This window comes from Macaca mulatta, chromosome 20 (genome assembly GCF_049350105.2).
Source record: "Macaca mulatta isolate MMU2019108-1 chromosome 20, T2T-MMU8v2.0, whole genome shotgun sequence".
Taxonomy (NCBI): domain Eukaryota; kingdom Metazoa; phylum Chordata; class Mammalia; order Primates; family Cercopithecidae; genus Macaca; species Macaca mulatta.
Window position 1 is genome coordinate 62,727,203 of NC_133425.1, and position 21,051 is coordinate 62,748,253.

At 58.6% G+C, this 21,051-nt stretch overlaps 3 protein-coding genes and 1 long non-coding RNA gene across 20 annotated transcripts; 3 read left to right on the top strand and 1 right to left on the bottom strand.

Annotated features, from left to right (window-relative positions):
* The first annotated feature begins 6 nt into the window (after nt 1-6).
* On the top strand, nt 7-4,295 carry LOC114674426 (uncharacterized). The gene is made up of 3 exons (XR_003725506.2): nt 7-1,072; nt 1,345-1,712; nt 2,660-4,295. It is a non-coding gene; the product is annotated as an uncharacterized LOC114674426 (long non-coding RNA).
* Nucleotides 376-6,915, bottom strand: EXOC3L1 (exocyst complex component 3 like 1). Of its 10 annotated transcripts, none has more exons than XR_013411005.1 (14): nt 5,946-6,915; nt 5,612-5,664; nt 5,020-5,195; nt 4,720-4,939; nt 3,222-3,834; nt 3,026-3,143; nt 2,764-2,889; nt 2,562-2,662; nt 2,242-2,352; nt 1,363-1,470; nt 1,135-1,257; nt 899-1,054; nt 683-807; nt 376-601 (listed from the first exon to the last, which is right to left on the bottom strand). XR_013411005.1 is itself a non-coding variant. In XM_077984171.1 (14 exons), the coding sequence occupies exons 2-14, from the start codon at nt 5,655-5,657 to the stop codon at nt 391-393; spliced, it is 2,256 nt and encodes a 751-aa protein (XP_077840297.1). In that variant the 5' UTR covers nt 5,658-5,664; nt 5,946-6,914; the 3' UTR covers nt 376-390. The 10 variants fall into 10 exon arrangements, 9 of the variants coding, with proteins under 9 accessions (XP_077840297.1, XP_077840301.1, XP_001087222.1 ...); XM_077984171.1 differs by having other exon boundaries at nt 1,363-1,492; nt 5,946-6,914; XM_077984175.1 differs by having other exon boundaries at nt 1,135-1,276; nt 5,020-5,180; nt 5,946-6,226.
* A 1,181-nt stretch (nt 6,916-8,096) lies between these two features.
* Nucleotides 8,097-14,905, top strand: E2F4 (E2F transcription factor 4). Of its 4 annotated transcripts, none has more exons than XM_077983492.1 (11): nt 8,097-8,325; nt 8,451-8,640; nt 8,729-8,834; nt 8,973-9,134; nt 9,443-9,486; nt 10,385-10,446; nt 10,668-10,968; nt 11,777-12,004; nt 13,599-13,646; nt 13,867-13,911; nt 14,008-14,905. In XM_077983492.1, the coding sequence occupies exons 2-11, from the start codon at nt 8,505-8,507 to the stop codon at nt 14,121-14,123; spliced, it is 1,248 nt and encodes a 415-aa protein (XP_077839618.1). In that variant the 5' UTR covers nt 8,097-8,325; nt 8,451-8,504; the 3' UTR covers nt 14,124-14,905.
* Nucleotides 14,906-15,064: 159 nt separating this feature from the next.
* On the top strand, nt 15,065-19,680 carry ELMO3 (engulfment and cell motility 3). Of its 5 annotated transcripts, XM_077984179.1 has the most exons (21): nt 15,081-15,178; nt 15,306-15,405; nt 15,554-15,594; nt 15,693-15,765; nt 15,960-16,010; nt 16,200-16,369; nt 16,459-16,558; nt 16,664-16,815; nt 16,897-16,975; nt 17,075-17,125; nt 17,210-17,332; nt 17,431-17,562; nt 17,666-17,767; nt 17,865-17,973; nt 18,086-18,222; nt 18,316-18,479; nt 18,581-18,693; nt 18,795-18,899; nt 19,003-19,085; nt 19,173-19,259; nt 19,341-19,680. In XM_077984179.1, the coding sequence occupies exons 1-21, from the start codon at nt 15,153-15,155 to the stop codon at nt 19,551-19,553; spliced, it is 2,211 nt and encodes a 736-aa protein (XP_077840305.1). In that variant the 5' UTR covers nt 15,081-15,152; the 3' UTR covers nt 19,554-19,680. The 5 variants fall into 5 exon arrangements, with proteins under 5 accessions (XP_014981856.1, XP_077840306.1, XP_077840305.1 ...); XM_015126370.3 differs by lacking the exon at nt 15,306-15,405 and having other exon boundaries at nt 15,065-15,178; XM_077984180.1 differs by lacking the exon at nt 15,306-15,405 and having other exon boundaries at nt 15,072-15,178; nt 15,554-15,583.
* The last annotated feature ends 1,371 nt before the right edge of the window (nt 19,681-21,051 follow it).

Below are 21,051 nucleotides of genomic sequence, written 5' to 3' on the forward strand. Positions count from 1 at the left end.
CTAGTCAGTCTCCACGGCGGCGCGCCCCCGAAGCCGCTGGGAGCGAAGCCAGGCAGGGCTGAGGGGGTGGTGTTCGTGGTCCTGGGCCCGCCCCCTTCCCAAGGCCCCAGCGAGTTACTGGGCTTCAGGGGCTCCCAGGTGGCCAGGGCGGCCGAGACTCTTGCTCACGGCCTGGGCGCTGAGACGTGGGGGCGTAGCCCGCGGCCTCGGGAACGCAGTCCGCACAGAGGGCAAATGCCTGCATAGGCGGGGCGCAGCCCGTGTACCAGGTCGGGAGCCAGGATACTTTAAGCGTGTCACTATGCAAGGATTCCCTGAACCCTCGTGGGCACTTTTATTCCATCCCACCTTCCCCAACACACACACACTCAGGCGTCCGGGAGCCGTGGTTTATTCTGAGAGCAGCCGGGCTCGGGCGCAGGACCCCGAGGGCAGGCAGGAGGCCGGCGCGGGTGCTGGGGCGGGCACGAGGCTGAAGAGGGCGCGGCGGCTAGCGCGGGGCGAGGGCGGCAGCGCAGCCTGAAGCGAGCTGAGAGCGGCCAGTTGCTGCTCCCGGGACAAGTCACCGCGCAGGCCCAAGAGGGCGGAGACGTGGTCCTCGCTGCAGGGGCACCAAGGAGGCGTGTCAGCCCCGTTCTCCCCGCCCTCCGGCTTCTCCTCCCTCCTGGACCCCCGTCCGCACCTCACGTCGGGAAACTGTTGCTGCAGGCCAGCCACCTCCAGGCCCAGCAGCGCGGGGTCGCGGAGGTTTAGCAGCTCTCTCAGGGCGAGCAGCACCGGCGCGCAGTGCGCGTTCTCCTCCAGGCCCTGAGCACGTCGGGGTAGGGTCTCGCGCCAGCCCTCGTCTCCCACCCAACCACTGAGACTCCCGCCCGTCTGCCCGCCAAGAAGCTCTCACCAAACCGAGGAAAAGCTGCTGAAGCTGGGCAGCATCGTGCCGCAGGCGCTCGGCCGCCTGGGTCCTCTCGTCCGCTCCGCGGCACACCAGGCGGCCTTGCATCAGCGCGCGCAGGTACTGGAGCACCACGGCGCGCTCGGCCTCAGCCAGTAGCAGCTGCGGGGAGGCAATCAGGTGGGTGCAGGTCGCCTCTCTCACCCGCGCCGCCCCTTCCCCAGCCTTTTCCCCCAACACACCTGAACCGTGGGGTTCCGCACGCGCCCGAAGTCCCGGCAGAAGCGCCCCGTCCGTTCGCACACACTTTCCAGCAGCTCAGGGCTCGACAGCCACTGGCGCGAGGGCAGGTCCGCGAACAGGGGCTGGGGAAATGATCCAGACCTGGCATTGCCGCGGAGACCCCCATTGTACGCTGTACCGCCACCACTCCACCTCCTTCTCCCATCCAGACCTGAAGGAGGCCTCACCTGGAGCTCCACCTGCAGCGCCTCCAACACCAGGCGGCAGATCCTCCTCTGTAACTTGTCCAGCGCAGCTTCCACCGGAGCCAAGGCCCCTGAAGGCGCCCCGTCCAGCTGCAGGACAGACACTGAGGAGCTGGACCGAGCAAAACTACGGCTTCAGGACCAAGGCCAAGGCCCGCATGGCCCTCGGTGGTCCAGCCCCTCCGGCGCCACCTTGTGGGGCAAGTGTTGATAGGAGGGAGCGAGAACAGCGGCTCCCTGCACTTCTGGTCTCAGGCATGGACCAGGGCTGGGAGGCGGCGCTCGGCGAGCTACAAAGGACACAGCCCAGGGGGACCTGCCTCTAATTCGCGGTGCGACCTTGAGCAAAACATTCTTTCTGTTTGTGTTTCCTCATTCGTAAAGGGAGGGAACTATCCCAGTGAGGAGGGAGTAAAAATCATCACTAACTTGTTTTCCTTGCCCCCACCAAAAAGAACATACCACCCAAGAGGAAGGGAGTGTGTGTGTGTGTGTGTGTGTGTACACACAGCTGTAACCCCAGATATTACTGGCACAGAGTAGGGCCTTGAAATATTCGCTGGACGAATGAGCAATTGACATCATGTGCCAGGCACTATGGTAGGCACTTGACATGTTATCTCATGTGATTCTCGGAACATTCCATTAGTACCCACATAATACTAATGAGAAAAGTGAGATTCAGAGAGATTAGGTAACCCATCCAAGGTCACATAACTAGTAATTAGCAGAACTAGAATTGGAACCCCAGGGCGATGTGAGTCCAAAGTCCCTAGTGTCCTAGTGTGGGCTGGGCCCATACACAATAGGTACTCAATAGGGGGTTAGTGAAGGTGGGGTTCCCCGGGGGCCTTCTGGTACCTGAGTGCTGACTGGTGGTTGAGGGCGGCCAGTAGGTAGGGCACGTAATGAGGGACCATTGCTTTCCCCCTGAGGTGGTCTCGGGAGAATCGGATCAGAGCGTCACTGAAGCTGCAATGGGCAGAGGTGGCTCCTGGACTTGCTGCTATGCTGGCAGCCCCACAGCCCCAGTCCCTGGTACTCCTGTCCCATCTCCAAGATACCCAAGTCCTTGTTTGAAAGAGCCCTTTCCCTGTGATATGTCTTATTCACACAGAGTCCCTTTCGGCTGCCTGGGGAGCAGGGATAGGGATCAGGAATGGGTCAGTGTCTCGACAGACCTCCTCAGGAATATGCCCAGTTCTGACAGTGCCATGCCATGCACTCGCTGTTGTAGTGACTCACTGACCAGGCTGGCCACACGAATGTTCTCTTCCAGGATCTGCAGGCAGAAATGAGCAGCCATCAGCAAAGCCTCCCTCCTTTCTCTCCTCCCCATTGCCCCATGGAGGGTGCCTGCCTGTCTGGCCACTTCCCACCTACCTGCAGCACGATGGCTGGCATTGGTGAGTAATAGGAGCCAGACGGGTCCGTGTTGGGCCCCTGCTCCCGGCCCCACTCAGCTACCTCCCCATCCAGTGCATTCTGCAGCCACTGGGACACGCTTGCCTGGAGGGAGGGGCCAGGGGCAAAGGAATGTAGCAGGGATCTGACCCTGCCGGAGATGGGTAGACATTCCACTCTGCAGATAAAGGCCCACAGCAGATGCATAGGACTGCTCTGGACCTTTGCCTCAACTACTCACCTGGACGTTGGCCACAAATGTTGCCTCCAGCTGCTCAATGTTCTCCAAGGTCAGGAGGGGCTCCAGCTGCGACACATCAGCCTCAGGCCCCAACTCCAGGCTCCCCATCATTTCCTGCCTGGAGATGGGTGGCCTGGTGTCACACCAAGTCCCCAGCCTCTGATCCCCCACATCCCGCCGCCCCAAAGGCACTGACCCCAGGTATACATGCAGTGCCCAGTGCAGCAAGGCGAAGGCATCCGCAGCTTCCAGCTCAGGCCCTGCAAGGAGGTGCTGCAGGCTGCGGCGCAGACCGCTATGCAGTGTGTGGGCCCATAGCTGGACCACATTGTACTGCGGTGGGCAGCAAGGCGCTACTAGTGCCTCAGCTGTGGCCAACTCAACTGGCAGGGCCACTCGCAGAGCCTCCAGCCACCCTGGTAGGGCCCCTGGCGCAGGCAGCAGAGGTGACCCAAAGTGGGTCTGCTCCAGGCCCTCCTGTAGTGCCCTCAGACAGCGCTGCCGCCAGTCCCGGGGGACCTGGCCCAGGGGGGTTGTTCGTCCAGTCTCCACCTCCGCCACACGCACAGCAGCCACCAGCAGGGCTGGGTCCTCCCGTGCCAGCTTCCCTGCGGCCCCTGCAGCTGCTTCCACAGCCTGGCCCAGTGCCTCGAACAGAAGGTCCAGCCCCTGGAAGACTGGCAACTCCAGGCCCCCCAGGGGTGCCCACGTATCCTCTCGCAGCTGCTCCAGCTCCCGAAGGCTCATATATGCCTCCAAGAACTGTTGGGCATCAATCAGGGTCTGTGTGTGGGCCACTGCAGCTGGCACTAATGAGAGTGGAAAGGAGATGGCCCTGGGTCTCAGCCTTCCCACCGCCTCAATGTGTACGGCAGGGGATACTGAGGCCCAGGGCTGGGGTGATGTATAAAATATTTAATAACCAGTAGAGTAGAGTAAGCTGGGCACAGTGGCTCATGCCTGTAATCCCAGCACTTCGGGAGGCCAAGGTGGGCAGATCACTTGAGGTCAGGAGTTTGAGACCAGCCTGGCCAACATGGTGAAATCCCATCTCTACTAAAAATACAAAAATTAGACAGGCATAGCGGCCTGTAATCCCAGCTACTTGCGAGACTGAGGCAGGAGGATCGCTTGAACCTGGGATATGGAGGTTGCAGTGAACTGAGATCGCACCACTGCACTCCAGCCTGGGCGACAGAGTGAGACTGTCTCAAAAACAAAACAAAACAAAAAATGAACAAAAAACCATAAATACATTAAAAAAAATAACCAGTAGAGTACTGGCCAATCTAAGAGGATCTTGGCAATGTCCTGGTGGGCCAGAGGTCAACCCATGAGCTCATGGAACATGAGGAAGCTGAGGATCCCAGAGGGAAGGCAGGGGAGATCGGGGGGTCCTGCCAGTACTCACTCAGCCACTCTGTAGGGAAAAGTTTCAATATACTGATAACCAGGTAGCCAGAGTCATGTGACTGGGTGTCCGTCCTGACTCAAGCATCCCACATGTGGGAATCCCAGGATGAGTTGATTTACACCCTGCCTCGTAGGCCATGGGAAGCCCGGGCTACTCTCTGGGAGGTCCCTGGTGTGCCCCTCTATGCAGTTCCCCATCTAGTGCCCCAGCCCCTTCATTAGGGATGGGTGTTTGTGGACTGACTATTGGAGGCTGAGGCCCAGGGTCCCTGCACGCTCACCTGCCCGCAGCCGAGGCAGCAAGTGAGACATGGCCTGCAGTTGCTTGTACTGGGCAACCCGCTCCCGTAGAGGCTGCAGAGTCCGTAAGGCCTGGGACATGCCCTGGAGCAACCCACGGGCCTGGCTCAGGGCCTCCCGGGTTCCCTGCACCGCCTCAATGGCCTGGGCCAGCTGCCACACACCAGTCTGCACGCCTTCCAGGTATGACTGCACCACTGACTGTGGAGAGATGGAGCCAGTGAGACCAGGCCAGCCCTGCAGCACAGTCCCAGCACCGGCACCCCCCACCCCATGCCTACCTTGAGGCGTGCTTCCAGGGAGCAGGTACGCTGCACCTCGCGGCTGCGGTACTGGCCTAGCCTGGCCAGCTGCTCCGGCCGGTAGAAGATGCCCGAGGCCCACTTAAGCGCTGCACCCCGGGCCAGCTGCTCTGCCCGCTCCTGCTCCGGCCACTCAGGCCCTGGGCAGGAAGAGCCTGGGCAGCCGTGTAGTTAGGGAAGGAGGGCCCAGTGCCCCCAGTCCCAGCTTTCTTATTTATTTCTTTGTTTGTTTATTGAGACGGAGTCTCGCTCTGTTGCCCAGGCTGGAGTGCAGTGGTGCAATCTTGGTTCCCTGCAACCTCTGCCTCCCAGGTTCAAGTGATTCTCCTGCCTCAGCCTCCCGAGGAGCTGGGATTATAGGCGTGCGCCATCACCCCCAGCTAGTTTTTGTATTTTTAGTAGAGACAGGGTTTCACTATATTGGCCAGGTTGGTTTCGAGCTCCTGACCTCAGGTCATCCGCCCATCTTGACCTCCCAAAGTGTTGGGATTACAGGCGTGAGCCACTGCGCCCAGCCAGTCCCATCTTTGTTGCCATCATTCCTCCCCCAGTCCACCCAGAAGGTTCATACCAGGGGACAACTCCGGCTGCATCTCATCCTTGGCTGCTGAGTCCATTGCCGGCCTGGAGGAGCCAGAGCTGAGGTGGGCCCGGGGCAAGCAGGCAGAGTAGATGCCCCTCTGAGCTGCTGCCTCTGTCTAAGCCCTTCTGGGAAGGAGGAAGGAGGTTCTTCCTGGCCCTCTCAGGAAGTGAGAGGGAGGGGGTGGCAAAACCTGGGAGGCTTTGCCTGCTAGGTTTCCCAAGCGTGCCTACTGCAGATGTCAAGCGAGTCAGGGTGGGCACAGGCCTCCACTGGACCCTGGTCCTGTTCTGAGCTGCACAGGACAGTTTGATACAAAACTTACCAGATTTGATCAGGCGTCCAGTTCTCCCTCCACAAATGACCTTGGCCTTGAGAACAGCCCTCTCCCCCGATGCAGTTGGGCACGCCTGCCACTTGCTCACAGGGCCTGGGCAACTCCAGCTGACTCCAGTGTGCAGCTGAATTCCTCTCCCCAAAGAAATCTCTCTCCCACTCCGCAGCCCAGAAGCCCCTTCTTCCCACCAAGGCTCCTCCCTCCCCAAGGCCATCAACAGAAAGGAAGGAAGCTGAGTCGCTGGCATTTTATTCCCAACAGGAAAGAGTGTCTGCACGGAGGGTGGGGAGGGCTGGGTGACACTTCCCTGAGGGGTGGAGGGGTGGGGTGTACTTGTATTCAACCAGTCTTGACCAGCCCACCCAGAACCTCTTAGTGCTCAGGAGAGGAGACAGGGATTTGCTAGACTTGGCCTCAAGCTGGGGTGGTGGGCAGGGTGTGTAGATATGGATGCAGACGACTTCAACAGCACAGGATGAAAACTGTGTTGGTCAGCCTCCGAGGAGGATGTGTACCTCTGCGGAGAAGTGATAGGTGGCAGGCTGTTGTGAAGAGGGGTGTGGTGGGGGATGGCAGGAGAGGGTCATGAAAGCTGTGGTTTTTTTTGTTTTGTTTTAGACAGGGTCTCGATCTGTCACCAAGGCTGGAGTACAGTGGCACCATCATAGCTCACGGCAGCCTTCTGGGCTCAAGTGATCTGCCTGCCTCAGCCTCCCAAAGTGTTGGGATTACAGGCGTGAGTCACCGCAACTGGGCAGCTGTGTTTATCTTGAGAGTTATAGGGAGCCAGGGAAGGGACTATAAGGTGGTAATAATTTAGTGGATGTTCAGTCCACCACCCAAATCCACCCTTCAGGACAGAAGTGCTCATTCTCCAGCTGCCAGGAGTGTAGGCTGCTGAGATCAATATTGGGGTGCAAAAGCATGGTACCATCACGTGAACATAAACTCTTCAGAAGTGCTACCCCAATTTCAGAGATCCTAGTGGCATAGGCTGAGGCCTATAATATAATTGCATCTGCCCGATTCTGCTTGTCTTACTCCCTTAAAGGTGTGGATCCTGACCAGGTGTGATGGCTCACGCTGTCATCCCAGCATTGGGATGAGGTCTGAGGATCGCTTGAGCCTATGAGTTCGAGACTAGCCTGGACAATATAGTGAGACTCTCATCTCTACAAAAACTAAAAATAAATGAGCCAGGCATGGTGTGTGCATGCCTGTGGTCCCAGCTACTTGGGAGGCTGAGGTGGGAGAATCGCTTGGGCCCAGGAAGCTGAGATGGCATTGATCTTGCCACTGCACTCCAGCCTGGGCAACAGAGTGAGATCCTGTCTCAAAAAAAAAAAAAAAAAAAAGAAGTGTGGATCCCCAACAAACTTGCTGCAAAACCCTGTCTCGAGTCCCATTTCCCATAGAACCTGACCTAAAAGAAACAATAATAAATAGTAACAATGTTACAAGTAACAAAATGACCCTAGCAAACTTTCCTACATGCCAGAAATGACTCTGAGTGCTTTACTGATATATACACATAGGTAAATACGTTTGCATTGGCTGAAGTGTATATAACCCCATAGTCTCTGAGCACTGTAGCGGGAGGACAAGATGAGCGAAAGATGAGGCTAGGACCATGGATGGAGAGAGGTGGACAAGGTAGATATAGTTAGTGCTTGCTGTTTGGCAGGAAGTGAGGGACAGGAATAGATGGGGTGACCCCAAGACAGTAGGGGAACCTTTAGGAACATTTTTGATGTGGCAGTAAAATGAGTTTGAAATATAAAAGAATAAATAAAGAGAAAAAAATTTAAAAGGAACTGATTTGAGGGAACAGATTGGATTAGTCAGGTAGTGTGGTCTTGTCTCCCGAGATGGGGACTGGGCAGAGTTAGTGATGTTGGGGCAGATTGGCAAGGAAAGTTCCGATGGCATCCCTTTCTCTACTGCCAGGGCTGCCCACTGACGCCCTCCTCATTCCTCCCTAACTTCATCCCAACTCCCGGTCTACCCAGGTAGTTTTCGTCTTATTCGGCGGCTGGACATTTGCTAATGGTCCCTGAAGTTTTGCGGTTGCACCCACAGACAGCAATAGCGCCGCGTTCCCTGGAAGACGCACGGGGCGGAAGCGGAAGCAGCAACGCTGGCTCCGGCTGCCGGACGGCCAGGAACGGAAGCGGAAGTGGCGGCGGCGCCGGCCTGGCCTGGCCTGGCTGAGGGGAGGCGGCGGGCGGACGCGATGGCGGAGGCCGGGCCGCAGGCGCCGCCGCCCCCGGGCACTCCAAGCCGGCACGAAAAGAGCCTGGGACTACTCACCACCAAGTTCGTGTCTCTTCTGCAGGAGGCCAAGGACGGCGTGCTTGACCTCAAGCTGGTGCGGCCCGGGCTAAGGGGCGACAAGGGAGGATGGTGGACCAGGCCTGGGCCGGTAGCGGGAACCCCGGGGGCGGCCCAGCTGGGTCCTCCGAGAGCCGGCCGCCATCGTGTGCTTTCTCACAGGAGAGAAGCCGGGGAATGTTTCATTCATTCGGCCGAGGCCATTGAGCTACAGCTATGGGCCAGGCTCGGGGCTCCAGGTGTTCGTCCTCGTGGCCCTTCCTGGCTGGCGAGGAGAAGAGCTGCCTATGGGACAGAGCTGCGGGCCTGAGCTGCAGTAGCGCCTGGCAGGCACTACAGGGTTGGAATCCAGGTTACTCCCTTCCCAGACCACGTCTCAGGGTGGCTGGGGGTACACCCGAGAGTGGGGCTGAGCATTCTCCACTCTGTCTGCCAGGCAGCTGACACCCTAGCTGTACGCCAGAAGCGGCGGATTTACGACATTACCAATGTTTTGGAAGGTATCGGGCTGATCGAGAAAAAGTCCAAGAACAGCATCCAGTGGAAGTGAGTGGGGATAGTGGGAGGGTAGTAGAGTCTCCCACCCAGAAGTGTCGGGGGTGGGGTGGAGGGTGCCAAAGAAGGCAGGGGCCGTGGGACCCAGAGTTCTCAGCAGTCCCTCTCAGCCCCACTCCCTGGGCTCAGGGGTGTGGGGCCTGGCTGCAATACCCGGGAGATTGCCGACAAGCTGATTGAGCTCAAGGCAGAGATCGAGGAGCTGCAGCAGCGGGAGCAAGAACTAGACCAGCACAAGGTGTGGGTGCAGCAGAGCATCCGGAACGTCACAGAGGACGTGCAGAACAGCTGATATCCTCCTGGCGTTCCCTCCTGGGGGGAGTGGGCAAGGGGCCCTCTGGTTCAACTTGCCCTGGGCAAGCTCCCTGTTCCTCTTGGGAGCTTGTCCTGTGGCCCCTGGCCATGGCCCAGCCTCAGGCTCCCTCCTCAGAGCCTCTCCCCTTCCAGTCTTAGCCTGTGATCCCTCCCCCAGTGGACCTGAGTCCCCAGAACTTTCTCTGAGGGGCCTCTGTGTCAGACCTTGGCTAAAGAATTGGGTCTTTTTTGTAGTCTGCCATCTGTCACCATAGGGCATCGGCCATTCTCCTTAACCCTCACACTTTGGCCTACGTCACTCATGAGGACATCTGCAGATGCTTTGCTGGTGAGCAGAGCCTGGGTAGGGGTGAGGGGGTGGGCTGGGCTCAACCAAATCCCTGAGCACTGGGTTCAGTGTCTCAGGAGAGTTCCGTCTCTTAAGAGGGTTTCTGGGGCCTGCTCAGAGAGGAACCAGGCAGGGTAAGTCTTCTGTCTGAGTGTCACTGGGACCCTGTGGAGGTCAGCTATACCAAGAGGGTACAGGAATTCTGGAGTGGGTTCCTGGGTCTGTTCCCAACTGTACTGTTTCCTGGATTTGGCTTCTTGAGTATGATAGAGGTACAAGGGGGAGAAAGGGAGAGAGGATATGTGTGTATTTGCTTGTGTGCAGGCTCTTACATGCAGGGCATGGGGGTGCCCACCTCCAACTTGTTAGTTTAATTGCATTGTGAATGCAGGATATGTTCCTTTTTTTTCTTTCCTTTTTTTTTTTTTTTAAAAAGAGACAGGGTCTTGCTATGTTGCCAGGCTGGTCTTGAACTCCTGAGCTCAAGCTGTCTTCCCCGCTCAACCCCCTAAAGTGCTGGGATTATAAGTGTGAGCCACTGTGCCCCGCTGATGTGTTTCTTCTCCATCATGTATCCTCCTGACTGGTCATGGGAAAGGGATGTTGGCCTTGGCTAGAATACCTTCACCTAGGGAACAGCCATCGGTGGAAGAGTGAGGTGCCTGTGGCCAGTGATATTTGACTCCACATACTTGAACCCAGATTTCCTGGTTACTGACTCTGGGCTCTCAGGAAGAGAAGAGCTTTAGCTCTGCCCAGCCACTATGGGGAATGGGTGAGGTCCACTGTCTAGTCCCTCAGAGACCATGATCTCCTGCCTTGCTCCAAAAGACAGGCACCTCTGTTCCCAGCTCAGATTGAGCCCATGGGCTCTGACCCATTCTCCATGTCATTCTAGGAGATACCCTCTTGGCCATCCGGGCCCCATCAGGCACCAGCCTGGAGGTGCCCATCCCAGAGGTGGGTGCTTAGCCCAGGCAGGCGGGGTCAGCTGAGGGCGGGTGCTGGCTGTGGAGACTGATAAGTCCCGGGTGGGGCAGGTAGGGGAGGCCTGGAGTTTGGGGTTATCTAGGAGGATGGGCATCCTGGGTGGGAGAGGACACTGGTCCTGACAGAGTCGGGCAGGAGCCAAGCCTGCTTCCAATTCTACCCATCTCCCATCCCTTACCACCCATCTCTAGGGTCTCAATGGGCAGAAGAAGTACCAGATTCACCTGAAGAGTGTGAGTGGTCCCATTGAGGTTCTGCTGGTGAACAAGGAGGCATGGAGCTCACCCCCTGTGGCTGTGCCTGTGCCACCACCTGAAGATCTGCTCCAGAACCCACCTGCTGTTTCCACGCCTCCACCTCTGCCGAAGCCTGCCCTAGCCCAGTCCCAATCCCAGGAAGCCTCACGTCCAAATAGTCCTCAGCTCACTCCCACTCCTGTCCCCGGCAGCGCAGAAGTCCAGGGAATGGCTGGCCCAGCAGCTGAGATCACAGGTGAGGCACCATGGGAGCTTGTGACAGAGGCCCAAGAGGCAGTATCTCTGTGTTGTGAAACACCACACTCAGAGTTGGAAGAGACCCTTCAAGATGGGGATTGTCTTTTTCCTGACCTCCACCTAGCCTTCCCTTGCTGTGGTAATGAATGAGCCTTTTTTTTTTTAAATTGAGACGGTGTCTCACTGTGTCCCCCAGGCTGGAGTGTGCAGTGGCGCAATCTTGGCTCACTGCAACGTCCGCCTCCCGAGCTCAAGAAATTTTCCTGTCTTAGCCTCCCGAGTAGCTGGGATTACAGGCACCCACCACCACACGCAGCTAGCTAATTCTTGTACTTTTAGTGGAGACGGGGTTTCACCATGTTGGCCAGGCTGGTTTCGAACTCCTGACCTCAAATGATCCGCCTGCCTCGGCCTCCCAAAGTGCTGGGATTACAGGCTTGAACCACCATGCCCGCCTGAATGGGCCCTTTTTAATAGGGAACCTCTGACTGTGGGAAGAGACATTGCTGGTGGCAGTTTTCTCCCCCAGATCCACATCCACTGGTGTCTCAATTGCCCTGGTAGCCTGTCTTAAAGTACGGCCACAGCAGACATGTTGACCACGAGTCTCTTTCTGTAGGTCTTATGTTCCTGTCTGTCTCCTGTAGTGACAAATTTTAGGTTACTTCCTCGGGGGTGACTGGCAATGCCTAATTCTCCTTGGGTCTGGAAACCAGGCTTGGGTCCTCCTGGGTCTGGGTTCCAGCACAGCCAGGTTTAACAACCTCTTGACCTTGTGTGACTGGGTTTGGGGGCTATCATTGCAGTGAGTGGCGGCCCTGGAACTGATAGCAAGGACAGTGGTGAGCTCAGTTCACTCCCACTGGGCCCAACAGCACTGGACACCCGGCCACTGCAGTCTTCTGCCCTGCTGGACAGCAGCAGCAGCAGCAGCAGCAGTAGCAGCAGCAGCAGCAGCAGCAGTAACAGCAGCAGTTTATCTGGACCCAACCCTTCTACCTCCTTTGAGCCCATCAAGGCAGACCCCACAGGTGGTGAGTACCTGCCCCCTAGGGGCAGAGAGAGAGAGAGTCTAGCCTCAGTCCAGTCCTAGGTCAGAAACAATGGGGATGGAACCCAGCTCTCCCGTCAACCCTGTCGGACACGAGAGCTCTCTGCCAGCACCTCTGGGTCAGTGCTGGAGCCCCCTCTAGTACCCCATCCTAGGCTAACACAGAACTCCCTGCCCTCTCTCAAGCCCTTTCCTGCCACCTATTGGAGTACCGCCTCACTAATTGACACTTCTCTGTATCACTCTTTCTCATCTTCTCTGTCTCCTTTCTGTCTGGACTCCTTGAAAAAGTAATCTCCACTCATTGGTCTCCTAGTCACCTTTCAAGTTGCAGCAGTCACTCCCCCAGCCCCAGTGTTACAGCAGTGTCACTCTTGAGAAGCTACCAAAGGCCTGCCGAGCCCAGCAGCCTCCAGCCTGTTTTGCTGGTGCTCTCTTGGTCTGTGTCAATATTCTTTCTTCCTTTGGCATAATTATGCCAGCTCTTGGCTCTCTTGTCTCACTGGCTTCTTGAACTCTCCCTGGCATGTCCTTAAACATTGCTGTTTTTGAGGGCTATGTCCCATTCCACTCCTGGAGAGGGCTGTAGCTCTGGGTGAACGAATCCCCAGCCTCCGCCTGGCCTAGATCTTTTCCCGATATGCACTTTGGTGTCCACCTGCCGTCCTCTGTACATCCAATGGACACTTTATTCCTGCATGTCCTCGACTGAAGTTAGTTTCTCCCTGAAGCTTGCTTTCCACCTCTGCACACCCTACCGTCGGCCCTATTTATCCAGGCCTGATCCTTGGCTCTCACTCTTAGTTCCAGCTCCTTCTCCCTCCTCCTTCTGCTGCCCACCCCATGCCAGCTAAGCGAGGTCTGTCCCAGATGTCCTCTCCTATCCCCTGGTATCCTCAGCACTCAGGATGACCCCTGGCCACCTCTGTCCTGGATTCTTCAGCATCTTTCTCTTTACCCTGACTGACAGACTAATCTTTCTGAAATGCAGGCCTGACAGAAAAATGTGGCATTTCTCTGTTTGCAAAAGTACCTTTAATGACTCCCTGAGGGCCACCAGATAAGATCTGAACTCCTGAGCCTGGCATGTGAAATCCCTCATGGTCCTCTCTGGTTGCATTTTCTTCTGCTTCCCCTGTGTCCTCCTGGCCAGAGGTTTGTAGTGGAGTCATCACCCTGTAGCGCCACCACCTCTGCCTGGTGACCTGACCCAGGGTCTGGTCTCTGAGTCTTGCACAGAGCAGATGCTCAGCAAGGGTGGGACAGATGGGGTACCTTCCATCAGACAGGGGGTGCATGCTGAGCCCAGAAAGACGCTTCTGTGACCTTTCTGAGTTAGAAAAGCTGTACCAATCACTTGCAGTGGGCCTTTGGTGCCCTGGGCTCAGCACTGAGGAATTCAGGTTTAGCAAGTGAGGCCAACAGACAGTGCCAGCTTGGCCTAGGCAGGGCCTACTACATCTCCTCAGCTGTGTGGAGCCTCAGGGTGGGTGGTATAGGATCCGAGGAAGCCACGGGGCTGTAGTGGTGCCAGGTTGGACCTCTTGTGTCCTGAGCATGGCTTTCTTGTTTTTCAGTTTTGGAACTCCCCAAAGAGCTGTCAGAAATCTTTGATCCCACACGAGGTAGGCTGCTGCATTCCTCCCTGGGGGTAGGGGTAAGGGACACAGCCCATTGGGTCCTACGGCTGTTTTCTTGCCCTTTTGAGGACCTTGTGGTGGCGCTTATGGTAACTGGGGCAAAGGGTGAAGTTCCTGATGGGCAGGTGGGGTTCCCTTTCCTGGGCTTTGGTAGCTGGAGAGTTGGGAGCTGGAATGTTAGTAACTGAGCTCCCTCCATTCCCAGAGTGCATGAGCTCGGAGCTGCTGGAGGAGTTGATGTCCTCAGAAGGTGGGTGGCCCTGGAAGGTGGGAGTGGTTGTGGGCAGGGGTTGGGCTGCTGCTAGGGGAGCCCTGGCCCAGGGCCTGAGACTAGTGCTCTCTGCAGTGTTTGCCCCGCTGCTCCGTCTTTCTCCACCCCCCGGAGACCACGATTATATCTACAACCTGGACGAGAGTGAAGGTGTCTGTGACCTCTTTGATGTGCCTGTTCTCAACCTCTGACTGACAGGGACATGCCCTGTGTGGCTGGGACCCAGACTGTCTGACCTGGGGGTTGCCTGGGGACCTCCCCCATCCGACCCCTACACAGCTTGAGAGCCACAGACGCCTGGCTTCTCCAGCCTCCCCTCACCACACAGTTCTGGCCACAGCTCCGGCTCCTGTGCTGGCACTTCTGTGCTTGCAGAGCAGGGGAACGGAATCAGCCCCCATCACCGTGGAGCCAAAGTGTTTGCTTCTCCCTTTCTGCGGCCTTCCCCAGCCCAGGCTCGGCTGCCACCCAGTGGCACAGAACCGAGGAGCTGCCATCGCCCCCCCATAGGGCAGCTTGTCCAGCCTCACTGTCTTGCTCCTGCCAGCTACTTCCCCTAGGAGTGAAGGGTGGCATGGAACTGGGCACGTGCCAGCACCGCCCCTAGCTTCCTTCGCTGTCCCCCACCCCCTGACCCTCCAGCTCCTCCTGGCCCTCTCACGTGCCCCCTTCTGCTGGGCCTTTAGCCCTAGAAGCTGCAGGTGGTGGGGGTGGCTACCAAGAAGGAACAGAGGTCTCAGGAGGAGTCTGGGTGGTCCAGCCCTGAGGATTGACCCCACCTCCTGCTGCCCCATATCCTATCTTCATTTCTGCTTATTCATTTACCCTCATTTAGAGCCATTTGCAGAGATTTAGAAAGATTTACAGTAACGAATGGATTCCTATATAAAGATTATTTTTATACTTTTTGCAGCAAAAGGAAATTGTAATATTTGTACAGTGTCCAAGTGAATAAAAACCGTGCCTAAGGCTAGCTCTGATGTGGTTCTTTCGGGACCCTCCTTGGGACTGTGCTGGATTGGCAGTGTGACTGGGTGGGTCACCTTGCTGGAACCGGGGGTGTGGGGCGGCCTCCGGCAGCCTGCCCTCCCCGCCCCCACCTGCTGCACGTAGGTGTGGGGCGGGGACGCCTCGGCGGGGCGGGGCAGGCGGGGCGGGGCAGGCAGAGCCGTCCTACCTTCCTATCCCCGGACTCCAACCCGGAACTAACCTCGGCTCTCATGGGAAGGCCGCACTGCATGGCCAGGTCAGTCTGGGCCGCGAGTGCGGGACACCAAGGTCAGGTCTCGGAAAGAGGGAGGACCTCCTCGTCCCCAGGGGCCCCAAGCCAGGTGTACCCTTGGCCGGAGGTGCACGGTCTCCGAAAAGTGCAGGTGCCCACGCCCCGGCTGGACCATGACGCCTCCGCGGAACGTGGTGAAGATTGCCATCCAGATGCGTGACGCCATCCCGCAGCTCATCCAGCTGGACCAGGTCACCTGGCTGGTCCCGCCTCCATCTGCCCCGCGGCCCCACCTCCCAGTAGCCCCCTGGCCCTCGGGGCAGCCCGCCCCACCCCTCCCCCCAGGCTCCTCCCCATCCCTCCCTGCCCCAGCCGCGAGAATGACCGCTCCACTTGCAGGCGAAGCCCCTGGCCGCTGTGCTGAAGGAGGTGTGCGACGCGTGAGTGCTGCTGGGCCAGGGCCTCTGGAGGGCGGGAGGGCGGGTGGACAGGAGGGGCGGCTCCCCCTGCCGGCCTCGCTGAGCCTCGTGCCCCGCAGGTGGAGCCTGACGCACTCTGAGCGCTACGCCCTGCAGTTTGCGGATGGGCACAGGAGATACATCACTGAGAATGTGAGTACCCTCTCCCCCGCCCCACCCTCCGCCTTCCGACCCCGCTAACCCACCTGGCCCCGATATCTCTGGCTCTTCATCCCACTACCGGAGCGCGATATTTTACTGACCCCCAGCTGCCCTCACCGACACCCCAGCTGATCAGTCCTCGGTGCCCTCCCTGACCTCGCTGCCCTTTCTGCTGTCTTCTCCAGAACCGCGCGGAGATCAAGAATGGCAGCATCCTGTGCCTCAGCACGGCCCCAGTAATCCCCCTCGCGGCCTGCCTACCCCATCCCTGCCCCTTTGCCCCAGGTCCGGAGGCCCCTACCCCAGAGGCCGCCGCCCCAGACCTGCCTTGAGCCACCTAGTTGACACCCGGGGCCGCACGCTTCCAGGTCCCACCCTTACTGTGCCCAACCTCTTCACCTCTGTTCCTGCTTCGTTCCTGCCAGGACCTTGAGGCTGAGCAGCTCTTGGGTGGGCTGCAGAGTGACAGTCGTGAAGGGTGCCGGGAAGCCCTGAGACACCTCGTCCCTCTGGCCTCGGACATGACCTTTGCCAGGGAGGTCATCAGCCGTAATGGGCTCCAGAGACTAGGCACCATCATTGAGGATGGGGACGAGTGAGCACAGGGATGTGTGGGCTGGGGGAGATGGTGGGGCTTTCTGGTCCTGATCTGGTCCTGCTCAGCCCCAGATGTCCCCCCTCCAGCCTAGGAGAGGTGCTGGCCCTCAGCCTGAGGGCCTTCTTGGAGCTCATGGAGCACGGCGTGGTGTCCTGGGAGACACTGAGCATCCCCTTTGTGAGGAAGGTGGGTGGGCTTTCCTAGGGCAGCGAGTGGGGGCAGTGGAGCAGTGTGGCAGTGGTAGACCCGGGTTCCATGGGGGTGAGGTGGTGACACCCCCACCCCTTACAGGTGGTGTGCTACGTGAACATGAACCTCATGGACGCCTCCGTGCCACCCCTGGCCCTTGGGCTGCTGGAGAGTGTGACCTTGAGCAGCCCAGCCCTGGGCCAGCTGGTCAAGAGTGAGGTGCCCTTGGATAGGCTGCTGGTGCACCTACAAGTGTAAGCCTCTGGGGCTGGGGTCCAGATGTGGGGAGCAGGGCTGGAGCCTGAATGTTCCACTGAACCCTCTTCTTGCCATAGGATGAACCAGCAACTGCAAACCAAGGCCATGGCCCTGCTGACAGCCTTGCTGCAGGGGGCCAGCCCTGTAGAACGCAAGGTTAGTGTCGATCAGTGGCTGGATGTGGACAGCACCCGGTAGGCACCGCCCCACCCTAGGGCGAAATAATCTAAGCCCCCTTTCTTTCTACTCCCTCAGCACATGCTTGACTATCTCTGGCAGAGGAACCTTCGCCAGTTCATCTATAAGGTAGGAGGTGGTGGGCCAGGGGCACCTCTCTGCCCCTCCCTCCCAGTGAGCCCTTGCTCAAACCTGGGTCTGGCTGTCCTGCAGAACATCATCCACAGTGCAGCACCAATGGGCGACGAGATGGCTCATCACCTGTATGTACTGCAGGCCCTCACGCTGGGGCTGCTGGAGCCGCGTATGCGCACGCCCCTGGACCCCTACAGCCAGGTGTGTGTCTTTAGTGGGGACAAGGCGGGGGTGGCTTGGAGTTTGGCCTTGAATCTATAATATTGATCCCTTCTCCTGCCACCCGACACTGACCCCAGGAGCAGCGGGAGCAGCTGCAGGTCCTACGCCAGGCTGCCTTCGAGGTGGAGGGGGAGTCCTCGGGTACCGGGCTGAGTGCTGACCGTCGCCGTTCCCTCTGTGCCCGAGAGTTCCGCAAACTGGGCTTCTCTGTGAGTATCCCCCCTACCCAACTCCCCAACCCTGCCTCAGCCCAGGGCTGTTGTTCCGGGGGGCTATGACCCTTCTTGAACTGCCTGTGCCCACTTCCCCCAGAACAGCAACCCAGCGCAGGACCTGGAGCGCGTGCCCCCCGGTCTACTGGCCCTGGACAACATGTTGTACTTCTCCAGAAATGCACCCAGCGCGTACAGCCGGGTTGGTGACAGGGTAGGGTGGGGGGTGGCAGCATCCCCCAGGCAGGGTCCCCATGGGCTTAGCCGTGACACCTTGCCCCATTCTCTGCCCCCTCCAGTTTGTGTTAGAGAACAGCAGCCGCGAGGACAAGCACGAGTGCCCCTTTGCCCGGGGCAGTATCCAGCTGACGGTGCTGCTGTGTGAGCTGCTCCACGTTGGGGAGCCCTGTGAGTGGCCGGGACTGGGCACAGCATGGCTAAGAGCAGGGGACGGAAGGGCAGAGAGGGCCAGGGGCTGCATGCACTTTCTCCCTGAGCCCCTCCTGCCCCCCCGCTCCAGGCTCTGAGACAGCCCAGGACTTCTCACCCATGTTCTTCGGCCAAGACCAGAGCTTCCACGAGCTCTTCTGTGTGGGTATCCAGCTGTTGAATAAGACCTGGAAGGAGATGCGGGCCACACAGGAGGACTTCGACAAGGTGGGTGGGGTGGGAGCTGGGAGGCCTGGGCCAGGGCAGGGGGCTGATCTGGGTACAGAGCTCAGGCCCTGAGCTGAGCTTGGGCGGCCCCAGGTCATGCAGGTGGTGCGGGAGCAGCTGGCCCGCACTCTGGCCCTGAAGCCCACCTCCCTGGAGCTCTTCCGAACCAAGGTGAATGCGCTCACATACGGGGAGGTGCTGCGGCTGCGGCAGACCGAACGGCTGCACCAAGAGGGCACACTGGCTCCCCCTATACTGTGAGTTTGCGGGGATGGATCTTCAGTCCTAGCCCCACCTTCCCTGGTGCCCCCTGGGCTACTCCCCAAGTCAGATGTGCTCAGTGACACCCCTCTATCAGGGAGCTGCGGGAGAAGCTGAAGCCAGAGCTCATGGGCCTGATCCGCCAGCAGCGCTTGCTCCGCCTCTGTGAGGGGACGCTCTTCCGCAAGATCAGCAGCCGGCGGCGCCAGGGTCTCTGAGTGGGCATGGGTGGGGGGCAGAGGGCAGGCAGAGGGCGGCTGGCTTGGTGTCAGGACCTCTCAGCACTCTGGCCCTCTTCCTTTTCTCCACAGACAAGCTGTGGTTCTGCTGCCTGTCCCCCAACCACAAGCTGCTGCAGTACGGAGACATGGAGGAGGGCGCCAGCCCGCCTACCCTGGAGAGTCTACCTGAGCAACGTAAGGCGGGCAGGGGCGGGGGCCAGACACCTGCTCTCCCCAGACCTCCTTGGGCCCCGGGGCTGCTGGGGCCGCAGTGCTCAGCCCAGCCTTCTTCCTGCAGTCCCTGTGGCCGACATGAGGGCACTCCTGACAGGCAAGGACTGCCCCCATGTCCGGGAGAAGGGCTCCGGGAAGCAGAACAAGGTGGGTACAGCAGGCCAGGGGCTCCTTCCCACCCGCCTCTGCCTGCCCTGTCCTCTGCTCAGTGTCCCCGCTCCCTTGCTTCCCCAGGACCTCTATGAGTTGGCCTTCTCGATCAGCTATGACCGCGGGGAGGAGGAGGCGTACCTCAACTTCATTGCCCCCTCCAAGCGGGAGGTGAGTGTCCGCCAGGCTGAGGTCAGCAGGTGGGCAGGGGAGGCAAATGGGCAGACCCTCATGGCTCTGTGCCACCCCCAGTTCTACCTGTGGACAGACGGGCTCAGTGCCTTGCTGGGCAGTCCCATGAGCAGCGAGCAGACACGGCTGGACCTGGAGCAGCTGCTGACCATGGAGACCAAGCTGCGTCTGCTGGAGCTGGAGAACGTGCCCATCCCTGAGCAGCCACCCCCTGTGCCCCCACCCCCCACCAACTTCAACTTCTGCTATGACTGCAGCATCGCTGAACCTTGACAATGTGCCTGGCCACGGGCCACAGCTGCGGCCACTGCAGCAGCCATGAAGGGCGGAGGGTAGAGGAGTGCAGGCACCCTGGCCAGCAGAGACTGCTGCAGAAATAAAGTCTGCTTGGCTTTTGGGATATGTTGAGCCAGCTCTGAACCTTGTGGGCTGAGCCTGTGACAGTGACAGTCTTCCCCTTCTGCCTTCAAACTTAGCTGGTGGATAAGATGGGGCATCAGGCCAGGCCACAAACTTTGACAGCTGCGGTTGAGGGGCTGGTGTTTTGAAGCAGGTGGGGAGAGGATGGGACTGCTGCCCTTCTCCAAGATGAGTCCTCAGCCTCCCTCCATGCTGGGCCTGCGGGGAGGGCTGGCCTGTGGTCTGGGGGTACCTGCCAAGGGAGAGGCTGGGCTGCCAGCCTGCTGCAGGAGAAGTGACAGGGCAGGAGGCACTGCTCCAAATGGATGCCTTCCTGGACAGCATTAACAGGGGCATAGTCTGGGAGCCATCTCCAGAAGGCTCCTGACAGTCTGACCTCAGTCCTCAAGCTTGCATGGCCCTGCCTGGTATCCTTTGTAGGACTTGGAGGTCTCTGGTGAGAGGCCTGAAGGGAGAGAGGCAGAAGGGCAGGCTCAAGATCCCCAGGCCAGTGGGAGGATGTGGGCTGATTCTGACAAGAGCCACTTCTGTGCAGGAAGCCCCAGATTCTGATTAAAACCTAACTTAGGGCCGGGCTTGGCTCACGCCTATAATCCCAGCACTGTGGGATGCTGGGGCAGGCCAATCACCTGAGGTTAGGAGTTCAAGACCAGCCTGGGCAATATGGTGAAACCCTGTCTCTACTAAAAATATAAAAATTAACTGGGCATGGTGGCACACACCTGTAATCCCAGCTACTCAGGAGGCTGAGGCAGGAGAATCGCTTGAACCCAGGAGGTGGAGGTTGCACTGAGCTGAGATTGCACCACTGCACTCCAGCCTGGGCGACAGAACAAGACTCCATCTCAAAAAAGAAATTAAAAACCTAACTCAGAACCATGGATAGGGTGGGGGCCAGAGACAGGCCAGAGCCCCTGGGGGCAGAAGCAGCGAGAAGTATTGGGTCCAGCTGGAGGTTTGGTCACGGGGCAGAGGCTGTGGTCACAGACCCCAAGCCCTTGAGGAAAGAAGAGCCCATCAGTCTGTGGAATTCACAGGATAGGTTGAAGCCACCGCCCCTCAGACTTCTCCCTGCCATTCACCTCCTCTCTCCCCAGTGCCACCTCCAATTTCTTTTCTTTCTTTCTTTCTTTCTTTTTTTTTTGAGATAGAGTTTCACTCTTATTGCCCAGGTTGGAGTGCAGTGGCGTGATCTCGGCTCACTGCAACTTCCACCTCCCAGGTTTAAGCGATTCTCCTGCCTCATCCTCCCAAGTAGCTGGGATTACAGGCATGCACCACCACACCTGGCTAAATTTTTTGTATTTAGTAGAGACAGGGTTTCACCATGTTAGTCAGGCTGGTCTCTAAC

Coding starts and splice junctions, on each gene's coding strand:
- E2F4 (XM_077983491.1), top strand. CDS start 8,191: ATGGCGGAGGCCGGGCCGCAGGCGCCGCCGCCCCCGGGCACTCCAAGC. Junction 9,135..9,442: donor GAGGACGTGCAGAACAGCTG/ATATCCTCCTGG, acceptor TAACCCTCACAC/TTTGGCCTACGTCACTCATG. Junction 10,447..10,667: donor TGGAGGTGCCCATCCCAGAG/GTGGGTGCTTAG, acceptor ACCCATCTCTAG/GGTCTCAATGGGCAGAAGAA.
- EXOC3L1 (XM_077984171.1), bottom strand. CDS start 5,657: ATGGACTCAGCAGCCAAGGATGAGATGCAGCCGGAGTTGTCCCCTG. Junction 2,663..2,763: donor TGCCAGCCATCGTGCTGCAG/GTAGGTGGGAAG, acceptor TTCTGCCTGCAG/ATCCTGGAAGAGAACATTCG. Junction 1,258..1,362: donor CGCTGCAGGTGGAGCTCCAG/GTGAGGCCTCCT, acceptor TCATTTCCCCAG/CCCCTGTTCGCGGACCTGCC.
- ELMO3 (XM_077984179.1), top strand. CDS start 15,153: ATGGGAAGGCCGCACTGCATGGCCAG. Junction 16,370..16,458: donor ATCATTGAGGATGGGGACGA/GTGAGCACAGGG, acceptor TCCCCCCTCCAG/CCTAGGAGAGGTGCTGGCCC. Junction 18,223..18,315: donor CACAGGAGGACTTCGACAAG/GTGGGTGGGGTG, acceptor GGGCGGCCCCAG/GTCATGCAGGTGGTGCGGGA.